The sequence below is a fragment of the Crinia signifera genome, chromosome 2 (assembly GCF_055691185.1).
Source record: "Crinia signifera chromosome 2, ASM5569118v1, whole genome shotgun sequence".
Classification (NCBI taxonomy): domain Eukaryota; kingdom Metazoa; phylum Chordata; class Amphibia; order Anura; family Myobatrachidae; genus Crinia; species Crinia signifera.
In genome coordinates this window covers 97,942,419-97,956,533 of record NC_139218.1, presented here as the reverse complement: position 1 = coordinate 97,956,533, position 14,115 = coordinate 97,942,419, and the positions used below count along the sequence as shown (strand labels likewise).

At 41.9% G+C, this 14,115-nt stretch overlaps 1 protein-coding gene across 7 annotated transcripts in view; it reads left to right on the top strand.

Annotated features, from left to right (window-relative positions):
* Positions 1–14,115, top strand: part of MID1 (midline 1) — a 352,642-nt gene that overhangs the window by 281,705 nt on the left and 56,822 nt on the right. For all 7 annotated transcript variants that reach the window (XM_083172594.1, XM_083172596.1, XM_083172597.1 and 4 more), the window contains one exon: positions 5,378–5,473. In XM_083172594.1, coding sequence (XP_083028720.1) covers positions 5,378–5,473 — 96 coding nt within the window. The remainder of the gene's footprint in view (positions 1–5,377; positions 5,474–14,115) is intronic.

Genomic DNA, 14,115 nt, shown 5'->3' with positions numbered 1-14,115 from the left:
TACTATAAGAATTTGCAATTGCATTTATTGGATAGTTGATATTTTTTTTGTCTCCTTCAGCGAGTCAGATATTGACAGGTTTCTAATTATAGTCCCTGTGTTATAGCGCTTATCTAGTATTTTATTGTTTGTTTTATAAAAAGTTGAGGCCTCTAGGACAAAGAGGTTAAACAGAGACCAGCATAAAGGTATTATCCAAGGCACCAACAGTGCTGTTTGTCTGCATAACTAGGTTGTTAGTACACCTTTTAATCTCTTGTGTATTTGTGTAATGCTTGACTGTTTATTGCCTATACACTTATTTAACGTGCGCTTTCATTCTTGGAAATGTTGTGTGGTTGTAACATTTCAATAAACACTGTAAACCACAACCCAACACCCCCAGGAGAGCTTTTCTCCAGCTTATAAAATTCATGATATTTTATTCATTTTGACTTTTATATATCACAGGAGGTTTAGGATATAAACACAGGGTCAATCATAGGCAACTGTTTTTTTTTTTTCTTCTTTTTTTAAGTATAGCATCTTAATGTATTAGTTATTTATTTGGAAAACATTTTGTCTATCTTTATGTAGTGGAACTAGGTATTCCATATTATCTGACTTAATATTAAAGTTACTTGGTTGGGAGCTTTACAATAAGATCCTTATGATTCACTTATTGCTTTGGATGATAGATCTACAATGTCAAAGGTAGACTGTCAATAGGTGAACATAATATGGTCTTGCAATAGTTCGAGAAGCACAAACGGTTGAAATGACAGTGGCCGACAAACAAAAGGGTCAACAAATGTCTATTATACCACACCCTGATTATTAAACAGTGATAACCTCCTTTTTGCTGAGCAGTGGTTATCACTGTTTTCTCCTATTTAACGACGGATACTGTAGAAAAATCTAAAATTTCCTCTGCTGTCCGTCTCTACTCAATGGTTACCTTATCCACATAGTTTGCTTGTCTGCACAGCTTATCAAGCAATTAAAGGCCATTGCTAGGTAACACCATGTTGACATAGTGTTACCCTATACCTATTTCCTCCACTTAAAGAACAATGTGCATGTACATATTGCTGGGGCTTCTCTTTAGTCTTAAGCTGGCCATAAACTTGTCCGATTTGGCCACTTTTCACCCGATTCCGACGTATCGGTCTGAGAAATCTTGTGGAAAGCGGCCAAATTGCATGTGTTTGATACCCGATCAGATGTGCGGTCCCGTGCGTATTGGAGTCGGAGATCGGGCTTGCTGCACAAAGGATATGTTGGATCCTAGACAGCACAACACTTTTGTTGGTAAGCTGCTCAATCAGAGGTGTGTCACTCAGGTGCCAAAAGGGAGGGGTAATTATGTCTAGGAAAAAAACATGTATCCCAATTGCACACTGAGTGAAACATAACTACATAATAATCAGATAATACAGAGATTTTGGTTGCGTATATTTGCAGATATAGGGCTAAGCCCCCCAGGCCGTACGTCAAGGCATCTCTGTCACTGGGGGTCCCTAATACTGGGTGTGGGCCCCCAACATGCCGACACAGGCTGAGTACTCCAGGGCAGCACACAAATGAAAATTAGTAGGGGTTAATAAGAAGCACATAAGTGCTATGTAGGGAAGTGAAAGTGTGATTAAAATACAAAATATATACAATGTGATAGGAAAAAATAAGTGTTAATAAAGTGTTAGGGTGTGCTAACCTGGAGCAGACCAGCCCTACCAACACAGGGGGCACCACACTCCCAAACCCATCCCATGGACAGCCTCCAGCAGTGGTGAATGCTATAACATGCAATATATCACATGCAAAAGGATACATCGCATCCGGTCCCGGGTGGTTCAAGAGAAATCTTATGCAACTTCTGCCTCGGAGAAGTTGCCTTCCGCCAGCCCGACCCGCCACCCGTAAGTCCCCACATATTAGCAGGGCGCCCGGAAATGTCTACACTGACAAAGTAGCCAAAGCCAAAAGGAGCCCGGCTAATACATAAATACTGCATATTTTGGTAGAGTAGCTGTGTCTAATGACGAAGCTACTGTGCTACAGCATCCATCTGGTTCTCAGGTCCATTGCTTTACTGATGTACTAGATATCATCCCTTCAAAATGATGGATCAACATAACAGTAATGTCAGTGCAGGAGGCTATACACATCTGAACGGAGAAACACTGAACTTGCTGTGTTGGGCGCCATCTATTGGCTGCCAGGATGCAAAACACTTGAATACCCCCATATAGGTGAGGAGCAGTGTTTGTCTATTATTATATAGGATTGTACTGTGTTATGCAGGCACACATTGGCTATTTATGTTAACTAACCTTTAACTGGAACGTTGCACTATTTAATCATTAAGGCTATCTATCGCCTCTTAGCTACTGTACATATATCACTGCTCTGCGTGTGGACAGCAGCATCATGTGACCTCTGTGCTGTACAATTTCCTAAGCTCATCTGGATGAGCCTTTATATTTTACTTTAGTTTATGGGTAACATAAATCATGCTGCAGCAAAGGCGTTGTTGAAAGGAGTAACATAGCTCCAGCACGACAACCATCCTCTATTACTGTTTTATAACCCGGTCTCAGGCATTTTAAATATGACATAAGTTTACCCAAGGCTTATTATCTTTCACTGTGAGGTATTATAATGAAAGCAGGTCATATACTTTTAAACGTCCTTTGTCGTCAGCCATTATAAAATGAAGTTCTTTGCTGCAAGAGATATGTAGTTTGATTTAATAATGTGCTGTGTGCTAGGCTAAACATGCTCCATCTGTGCAGGTATTGGCAGAAAAACAATAAATAAATCTGTGTATAAGAAATGCTGTGTGATTTACAGGAATGATAAAAGAAAACCATTTGGTTTTTGTGCTTGTGTAATGCTCAGAACACTATGATCCTCGATTACAAAGTGTCCGCTATATGCTCTGCTAATGGCTTAGGTTTTTATGCCAGTGTGTCTAAACGATCCATTCACTCGTGGGATCTGTCTCTGCAAAATCCAAGTACGCCATTGTGTGTAGAGATATGCCAAAATCTGATATGGCTGCCAGGGCTTGCTAAGAAGTGGTGCCTCATATAAAGATGATTATTTTTTCTGATTTTAACACTTTTACGCCACAATACTCCCCACAAATGAGGCGCTGTAGTGCTTTCAGCATTGTACTTTTTGTTATTGCGTGGTCAGTTACCAGGCTGTAGCTGTGTTCCTCTATAATAGGTAATTGCGGTGGTTATAGTGTGACCAGGTTGTACGCCCCAGTTTTTCACCCTGCACTCCTTTCATTTACAGCATCACACATCCCCACCCCTCTAGTGTTACCAGTATTCAGCCCCTGCACACTTTAAATGGCTGTCACCCCCTGTTTTTTTAACACATTACATGGCCGATTCTGGTTTCCTCGCAGTGAACCGAAATCGTCCCCTGTCCCGATGGTCGAAATTTGCACTTGTGCATTTCTGCGCAGGTGCAAACCCTGACTGTGAACAGCCACGGTGATTAGAAATTTTGCTTGGCCACTTGCACGGAGCGGTGCAGGGCAGAGGTGTGTGACGGCAGGCTTGGGTGTCACCCATGGGAACGCCCAGCGCTTCATGGGCATCCCATTGAAAACACTGGACATTCCCATGGGATTGAGGGCGGGATGAGGTGTGCCGGGGCAGGCGGCTGACGTCACATGACGTCAGCCGCCTGCCCTGTCTTCGTCCCGCTGCCCGCTAATATCAGTCTCTATTTGCGAAGACAGGGGAATTCATTTGAATCAACCAGAATCACCACCTAAGTTGTCATTTATTAACAGCAAGTTGTAGATGACCAGCCTCCCGAATGCTGTTGTGGTACGGTATGATATGCTTAAAACATACTGTAATGGGCTGCAGGCTATGGCCAACTATGAACATCTTATACACTGTAAGAAAAAGGGAAAAACAATTTATAAAATATAACCTTTATTATATATTGCCAGCAAATTAAGATAACTATGAAAAAGAATGGAAATAATGTGTTTCCAGTCTGAACGGAGACCTGCTGTGTATATATTTATATTGGCTGAATTATATTTCGAGTTCAAAGCCTGGATATTATTTGTTAAAGACGGCCACTATGGTGATACAGAATACTTTATAGCAGTATGTTGTAAGAAATAGTAATGTGATATGCTGTAAGGAATGGCGCGGGTTTCCAAATGTGAAGTAATACAAAATTTACTAAGATGGGAGTTCTAGTTCACATGAGATGTTACTGTGAGCAACCAATCAAAATCAACTTATCAATCAAAATCAGCCTTTTTTCTCTCCCGTACCCCTTGATTAAGCTTTTTATATAAGAGTACCCCCTCTCAATTTGAAATATAGACAGTACTTAGGAGTGGAGTGGAAGTGAGCAGTATGTGTATCCTTATGCATGTCCTTATATTAAGGAGTAGCGGACAGGAATCGTGCCCTTCCGTGTCTGGCCGCTGTTTGTGTATTGTCTCCAGGGTTCCCTCTAACACCTGTAGGATTAATGTCGCTGCTTCCTCTACCTGTGTCAGCACAGGGCAGATGATTGCTTGCTAATGTCTGAGGGCAGCATGGGAAGCTCCCAGTGGATTGCTGGTCAGGCAAAAGCACCAGGAGACACTGATGATGCTGATGACGCTGAAGACAGAACCGTAAGTGACAAAACATGGTTCTTCTCCATTGCAATGGGTCTTCTTCTGCCATCAAAATACTTTTTTTCATCTTCCGGCATTACCAATATTATTTTCAAGTACCCCCAACTGATATGCAGAGTACCCCCAGGGGTACTAGTACCCCAGGTTGGGATCCACTGTTCTAGAAGATAATAGATAGTATCTGATTGGTTACCTATAGCAGAATTCCATGTGACATAGAACACCTATCTTAGTAAATTTCGCCCTTCATGTACATGCAGGCAAAATGCTGAGAACTGGTTTTTAAGAGCTTTGGGAACATTTTCAGCTTCAGTACATTCCCCTCTTCTTGTCAAAATATAATAAAAGGCTAATGCTGCTCTCCTCTTTTTTCTTTGGGTGAGGGGGCCGTTTCAAGTGTTGAGTGTGCCGGTGTCAAGTGTTGAGCGCCCGATTGTAGAAATCAAGTGATACTCCGTTCTGTTGCGCCTCCAGCACTGACATTACTGTTATAATGTTTCTTCATTTTGACAGGCTGGTAACAAGGGTTAAAATGTATTGCTTTAGCACAGCTTATACAAGAATAGTGTACTGTATTCATTTAATACTGTCGAAAACCTGCATAGTTATTATCTGTTCTGATTGCTCTCTCAACATATCTAAGAAAAAATTCCTGCTATATACTTACATGATGCAAAGCATTATTTCGTATTCCAGCATCTCACTAAACCTGGAATTTTCTTTTTACAGCAAAGCCTGGATAACAACCTCACCAACCTCATCAAAAGAAACACAGAAATGGAAATGTTGTTAGCCAAGCTTATTCAGACCTGCCAACATGTGGAGGTGAGTGCAGATCGCATACTCCTAACTGGGGATTACTGATATACAGGATTTAAGCTGGCCATACACTAGAATGGGGATCACTTTCCCGGTGGTCGGAATCCCGGCGGTCAAAATCTTGATGCCAGAATCCCGACCGCCGAAATCCTGGCACTTTGTCCCTTTGTGGATGTCACCCATAGAGGGAGAACAAATGCCTGCTGCCTGGCGAACGCAGCGAGCACGCAGGGGGGTGATCCAAGTCCCCCCCTTGTCGGGATTTTGGCCTCCGTGATTCCATACCAATTCCCTAGAATGACCTGATCGTATACAGGTCGTAATAGCGAGCGAACGAGCAATCGTTTGTGCTTTAAGAGCATATATACGATCTGCTTACGACTGCAAGTAAAGCCGACAGATCATACGTGCAGCACGTATGATCTAAGGATTGAACTCTCGACCCACGGGACCACGCATCATATTGGTATTCCCTATGACAGTGGTTCCCAACCCTGGTCCTCAAGTACCCCCAAAAGTGCATATTTTCCAGGTCACCCAGCAGGTGCACTCATTATTCAGACACATTTTAAAAGATCCACAGGTGGAGCTAATTATGTCACTTGTGATTCTGTGTGGAGACCTGGAAAATGTGCACTGTTGGGGGTACTTGAGGACCAGGGTTGGGAACCACTACCCTACGATGTGCACAGGATGTGTACACAATCGATTGCACGACCCGTCGAAATTGTGCGTTTGGGCCTGAGATCGGTCTGATGCATGGCCACCTTAAGATTCTTGTTTGTACGTGAATGTGAATCTCTGAGAGAGTATGCATACTCCGCACAACATTGTATTATATGCTAGCGTCATACTGTTAGTGGCCACTAAATTTTTCTACTGGCTTAATTTAATAACAATTATCTTTATCTGTAGACAGCAGTATTGTATTGTACGGGTCTTATGAATATACCTATGACTGTTTATTAGTTGCATAGATAGTTCATCCACTGAGCATCCTGTAGGAGGAATAACGTAAACCTTCTGTTCATGGACCTATAAATGAGCTGAGTGAAATAATTCCTTTAATTATTAATTAAATGCCGGCAGGGATGGAAGGGTTGGGGGGGGGGGGGGGGGCGTAGTGCATAGCACTAACTATGTAGTGGGTAAGAATTTGACGTAACAACATGGACATTATCAGCAAATTCATTTCAAATATTGTCTAGAGCACAGGTTCTCAAAGTTGGTCCTCAGGATCCCAAACAGTGCATGTTTTACAGGTCTCCTTACAGAATCAAGTGAAATAACTAAGTCCACCTATGGATCTTTTAAAATGTGTCAGTCAGTAATGAGTGCACCTGTCAAGTTCTTGACTGGTATAAGTGGACTTGTCTTTAAATGCATGAAACTGTTTGCATTCCACTAATGAGAGTAATTGATTGCTGCACCAATTGCCCACTGCTCCTCGGCTGGTTGCCGTCTGTGCTCAGATAGGGTGTTACAGGTGTCTCCGGGAAGCCATTCTGCAGTGTCGTTAATGTAGGCACTGTACCTTAATCACAGATAACTGATACATGACTGTGTCACAGACACTGTAATGCAGATGGTATTCCCTATATTATTCCCGGAGTCCACCGCTGCCGCTCTCACCCTGCATTATTCTGGGAGTCCGCCACTGCCGCTCTCACCCTGCATTATTCTGGGAGTCCGCCACTGCCGCTCTCAACCTGCGTTATTCTGGGAGTCCGACACTGCCGTTCTCACCCTGCATTATTCCGGGGGTCCGCCACTGCCGCTCTCAGCCTGCATTATTCCAGGGTCCGTTGATGCCGCTCTCACCCTGCATTATTTCGGGAGTCCGTCGATGCCGCTCTCACCCGGCATTATTCCGGGAGTCCGCCGATGCCACTCTCACCCTGCATTATTCAGGGCGCCCGCCACTGCCGCTCTCGCCCTGCATTATTCCGGGTGTCCGCCACTGCCGCTCTCTCCATGCATTATTTCAGGAGTCCGTTACTGCCGCTCTCTCCCTGCATTATTCCGGGAGTCCGTCGATGCCGTTCTCACCCTGCATCACACAACCAGATGTCATCGGAAGACGGCCTAAGTGACAGGAGCGTTTCTGCCACTGCCTGCAGAAAGCTGCCAAATCGCCCACTGCTCTTCGGCTGGTGGTAAACAACACAATCAACCCAGATAGTGGTCTTATTAGATATTAAACTGATAAAAACAGATACACAACACAGCACACTCGCAGACCAACTCAATCACCCACTGATCCTCGGCTGGTGGTACACACGATCAAGCCAGATAGGGGTCTTTTTGGCGCCTAGTTTTTCAAACTGCCACCCTGTCTGCCGCTGCAGTGCCACTCCTAGATGAGCCACGTGTTTGTGCCGCACACTGTGTGGCTTAGCATAGTTATACAGATGCCTCTGTGCAACCTTTTGCCCTAAAAACAATAATGTAAGGTGTGAGGTGTTCCGAATAGGCTGGAAATTTGTGAAAATTAATGTTATTGAGGTCAATAATAGCGTAGGAGCAAAAAAACACAATAATTCTGCTATTTTAGCAGTTTTTACGCTTTAAAAAAAAAAAATCAGGACCCAAAAAGTTTAGGGGGTGTTTTGGCAAAACACATTAGAACCCAAAACCTAAAGGTAGTCAGAACTCAAAACCCAAAATGCGAAAAGTGCACATCCCTAGTTTATGCGGAGGGAAGAGGCCAAGGATTGCACAGAGATTTTCCTGGCCTCTGTGATGGGCAGCTTACTCATCCCTATTGTATGGTGGGAAAAGAGATCCGATGCTATGCCTTAGGACATGGGTTGGATCACTACTGCAGCAGGAGGCTTCTACTTGCTGCATTACCATACAGAACATTTACTCTTGGAAGCAGCAGTGACCGCAACTCCAACTGAATGTCCCTCAATACTCCACCATTGCAACCCCATGAACTTTGGATATGTAGGTGTACTAGTGGTTTTTCACATTGGAGGTCAGTAACATTGCATAAAATATATCTAAACAGAAGAGTCCAATTCTGCTGAATCAGTTTTTTTGTGATATGTCCTATATTTTATGTTGGGCACAATTTTGTGGATTTAATAGTTTGCAATTTCTGAAACTTCCCAAACATGTTTCTCAAATATAATACCCAAAGTATACATAGTGCGAGCTGCGGAAATCGCTTCCTCCTTGGGATTACTTTCATCAGCTGCGTTGCTTAATGATTTTCATCCTATGTGTTTACATTTCTTACGGTTGTGCAATACTTGGCTTCTTCTACATCTGCTTTTGCTTTCCCATCAATCTACCACCGGAATAAAATTTGAACACATAAAATTTGAGAATAATGTTAAGAGCTGGGTCGCTTTGAAGTACTGTAGTTCTGTGTCCCCCCCCCCCCCACCCACCCCCCCACCCCCTTCATTTCTTTTTGTATCTTTGTGTAAATGTGACAGATACTGTATAATTAGAAGCTTGACAGAAACTGATCAAAGCAGAGAGGCGCATTTCTTGCTTTACCTGACAGATGTGGAAGTGTCAGCATTTTAACAGAAAAGCGGGATTTGATTAGAAAGGAAAGCTTGTTTTCTTTGCACTGCCCAACTTCCTTTTTTAGATGCATGACTCAACACAGATTTATAGATGCCTATATTCTATGGCTGTATACATACAGTTCATTTCATTATGTCATCGCAATAAAATATGACACCCACATTTGTATGGCTAGAGCTCTGAACATAGGTATAAGCAGGAATTTTATTTCCGAGTGATGTGTGCGAACTGCAGTCAGAAGGATGACACCTTGAGCTCATTGACAGTGAAAGTTTTCCCACTCACCCCATAAAAGTATGCAAAAAGTTGGGTGTGCACATAACTGGACATGGCACACACACATTGCCAAGAGCTGCCCCCCCCCTCCCCCACACCTGTTGTAGGATTTCTATTGTTTATAAGTGTAAAGCTAAGTACACACTGGAGCAATGGGCATGTGTATGCCTGTTGGATTGCCAGTACGCATTAGATAGTTCAATGAATGGCAGAACGATAATTTCCATCCCTTATTAGCAAAGTTGCTAGTGTGATCGCTAGGGCTTATGTGCACCACCACTGTATAACATTAATATAAATAATAAATATATATAATATATATATATATATATATATATATATATATATATATATATTCTGCTTATAAAATCTCTCAGCTGGATTCACAGGGCAATAAAACACATGTGCCATTTTACAAAAAATTGCGCTCTGACCAGTTACAAGAACAGTCACACATTTTCGATAAGGATTCATTTTCTTATTTGCCCAGCTTTCATGTAAGGTTTGCTGGTAAGGTTTAAGAAGTTTAGTGACTGGCGTAGCAAAGACCATGTTGCCTAAGAAGTGTGTGGTCCGGGTTAGACTTTGTTAGGCCAATATTTTTCGGAAGAAGTATTTCTGTTCTCCAGTGGCATTCTGGGTAACTGCCAATAATGCATGGGAAATATTTTTTAGAATATTTTAATAGCTCATTATAAAGTACTGAATTAATGGTTTTGTTTGTCTGTTTGGCATTTTTCCCAGAAGTAAGGATCCAGAGCCACCAGCACTTTGGGCCTTACTCCCCAGCCTACCACCCAAGTGTCTTATTGAGTAGTTCTTTAGTGATTTGGTTCCAGGTCAATGTATAAAACTAACTCCATATACATTGCATGAGTTGTCTTTATTGGCTTTCTTGGATTTAAATCTTAGTCTATGAAACAAAAAATTACCACAAACTGGAACAGACGTTTGAATAAAATATGTAATTTGAGTCTTTTTTTTTTGTTTAGTTTAATTCTGCAGTGTACAATTTCTGTATGCTATGTTCAAGCAGTCAGCTTCTAAAAAGGTGACCTGCATTTTAAGTATATCAACACCTTTTGACCTGTTCTGTAATTGTCCTCTTATGGTAATGTTCACTAGCCAAAATGGATTAAATCTGATCAGTCATGCCTCGGAGTCATCTCATGCACATAAATACTGTATGATGATTGAGTTACACTAGAGCAATGAATTAAATTATGTCCTAGTGCAACTTGGAAACCTGTTTAGACAAAGATCAACGTGTTCTGGGAGAACTCTTATTAATAAATTCAGGCATATATTAATTTTATTTTCTTTCTGTGTTTATTTTTATATTGCGTTATTAAATGTATAGCATATACATATGCTAAATAATAGCATTTCTGTCAAATATTTCTTGTAAATAACTGCATTTAAAAAAAAAAATTCTAATCTTTTTTTTTACCTTGTGATTTAATCATATAACTCTGGCTGCCAAAATGCAGCTGTCTTTTCTATGGACCAACTACCCCTATAGCCGCAGGTGTGGTTTGACAGGCGGACAGTCAGGATCCCGACAGTCAGGATATCAACATTGAAATCCTGACCACCGGTACTCAGACAGGGGGGCGAGCGCATAGAAGCCGCTTGCTGCAGGCTTGGTAGCTCGCTGCACTCGCCACAGGTTCTATTCTCCCTATGTTGGGGGTAGTGGACCCCCCGTGAGGGAGAATTGCCCCTGTCAGTTGGGATCCCAACTATTGGGCATTTAAACAGACGGGATTCCGATGACAGTGTACTGATTATCAGAATTATGACTGTTGAGTTGTCATCCAGCACCCATAGCCACAATAAACTGTAAAGCTGGGTACAGTGTGGATGATATATACTGAGCATGACAGCGAATGTGTACCAGTGATATATCTGTGACATCATTCACAGACAAGATGCGTTGGATGTGCAGCACAGCCGATGGCAGATATATCTGTGCATCGGTCTGTGTATACATGGACTTGCTGCAGAGGCCTTCAGTGACTGATATCACAACATGGCGGTCACACTTAATTGCCTGGCCAGTTGTTATGTCAGGTATGAAACATCGGGCCAATGTTTGCACCATTGGCTGATCTGTTGTACCCAGCATTATTCTTGTACCACTTATCATGGTATAGTGCCTTGCTGCACTTGCGATGCTTTGACATGGTGCCTCACTGTGCACACCATGCTCTGGCATAATTATGTGTGCCGGTACCAGTTATACCGGTACCTATCATGAAAAACTTATGTCAAGCCTTTTCATGTTGACATTTTGCTTCTGCCGACTTTTTGACTGTCGACCAAAAGACCTTTTGAGTGTCGACCTAGACATGGTCAACCGCATACCAATTGTATAATCCCAGGCCAATGCATTCTCTGCGGCAAATGACTGCGGCCAATTGGATACCAGCCATAGTAGGTACATTGCCCTCACCCACTGCCAAAATATGACATTGATGTAATTTGCATGAAATTGTTTTACATACTTATTTCTTCTCTGAGTTTAAATACATCATGCAGTAGATTACTTTGTGAAAAATAAACATTGTTTGGTTTGTTTTGGGGTTTGGGCTAACAGTCCTAATATCCATGTTATCTTAGTGACAGCTCAGAGGATTAGTCATTTCTTATTTTTTTTTCTTTTAAGTAAATCTTCCGGATTCATTCTTGCATAGAATGTTGTTCTTTGTTTTGTAGCTAAAAATCTGCTCTTAATACATTGTTAATATCAAGTCGCAGTAGTTCAAGACTTCCCTTTGATGTTTAGTAGCAGAGCGTAGAGACTCCTGCTCAGTTTTAAGTTACAGAAATAAACATGTGGGTTTGTTCTGACATGAGACTGCCTCAAGGACCTGGCCCGTTTTGTAACAATTACCTGAGATCCTACAGTCAGGCCACTTTGCTAAGCAAAGGAAATTCAGGCTGATCTTTGCTTTCTTGAACTGGTTTAAATTAGTTTGTGTGTAGATTTGCGGTTGTTAATGTACGTTTTGCATTTGTAGATGATGTCTATGTTTGACTTTTACAGAGATTGTACATCATCCAATGTAATTCATTTCCTACTTGTTGGATATGTGCAAATTCACATTTAACTGCTAAATGAATGTGAAAAACACAGAGTTCTTCAGCCAAGAGTAACACCACAATTACGCAACAACGTTTTTAGAAGGAGTCACAGGAAAGGTGAACCTGAGTGTAATCTTGTTACTGTAAGTCTGATTTTGCTGCATCGAAGCTTCTATGCAACATCAAATACAGGTGCCGAAAGGGTGACTCAAAGTGAAATGTAATTTGTGCCCAACATTCCTCTCCCTCGTGCCAAGTACAGCCACTGGAGAGAACATGTAAATGCTAATGATTGGGAAAAAACATGGCCACTGGCTGTGATTTTTTTCCTGATGGGGGTTCTTCACATGTAGGGGCAGATGTATTAAGATTGATGAAGTGATAAAGTAGAAGGTGATAACACACCAGCCAATCACCTCCTACCTGTAAAGTTACAGGCTGGGTTTGAAAGATGACAGTTAGAAGCTAACTGGCTGATGCTTTATCACCTTCCACTTTATTACTTCATCGGGCTTCATACATCTGCCTGGTAGTGGTTCTGTTACTTGTTATTTTATGCTTAAAATGTCTTCTTTTCTAATTTCATTCTTCATGAGGTCTGTCACTTCTAAAGTATACCATCTCTTAATAATGATGTATTAGTAAATTAATTTGGGGTGCTTTTTGGCTATGTGTAGCTGTGTTTTATATTAAGATGAGATATTTGCAAATCTCCCAACGTTCCATAATTAAATTCAAGGGGGCATTCAGTTGTCAGCAACTTGTTTGCCCTTAGGAATTCGCACACCACACTTTATGGTGTCGGGATCTCGCTCAAAATGTGTGTCTTTGCCGACTTGTAAGTGTGTAAGTGTTGCAACATCAACTTGTGCCCTCTGTCCACACTTGACTCCCCCCCCCCCCCCCCCCAAACTATGCATGCGATCTGCTCAATTAGGGTTACCACCACCCATCCGGGATTACTCCGGACAGTGCAGTTATTAAGAATGGAGTTCGAAGGGGTGGTGTTCCCGGACTATACAGCAAGTAGCTGCCTATTCCCGGACGTTGTATAGTCGGGGAACACCAGACGCCGGTCTTCATTACCGGACTGTCCGGAGTAATCCCGGATGGTTGGTATCCCTATGCTCAATGCATGCTCCATATTCAGCAGACCATGGGATCTGATTCATATTTGTATGGAATCTCAAAGAAGCAGCTGTGCAATTCTGCCTAATTAAATTTCAGTTGAGGCATCTGTAGGAGATAGATAAGTCATGATAAAAATGAATTTCAGTCATTGGTATTCACTCATTGGTACCAGCAAAAATAACCAATTTTTGATTAATGGCATTTGTTTTGCAACAGAATTCCAGAGTAATATTACATTGGTTGCCCCCATGCACTCTATTGAGAAAGTACTCAGCTCCCAGGGATGATACATTATAAACGTGATAAAATAATTTTTTTTATGGCAAATTTCAGTTTATATAAAGTAGAACAGGGGTGGCCAAACCTGTCCTCAAGATCTACCAACGGTGCATATTTTCCAGGCAACCTGTGGATCTATAGTAGGAATGAATGCAGCATGTTTTAAAATGTGACAGTTAGTAATGACTACAGCTGTGCACCAGCTAGGTAACCTGGAAAACGTGGACCATTGGTAGATCTCGAGGACCGTTTGGCCACCCCTGCAGTAGAACATCTGCTAGCAATTAAACTTGCAAAATATTAAATGGAATGGTATCTGGACTGGAGCTCAC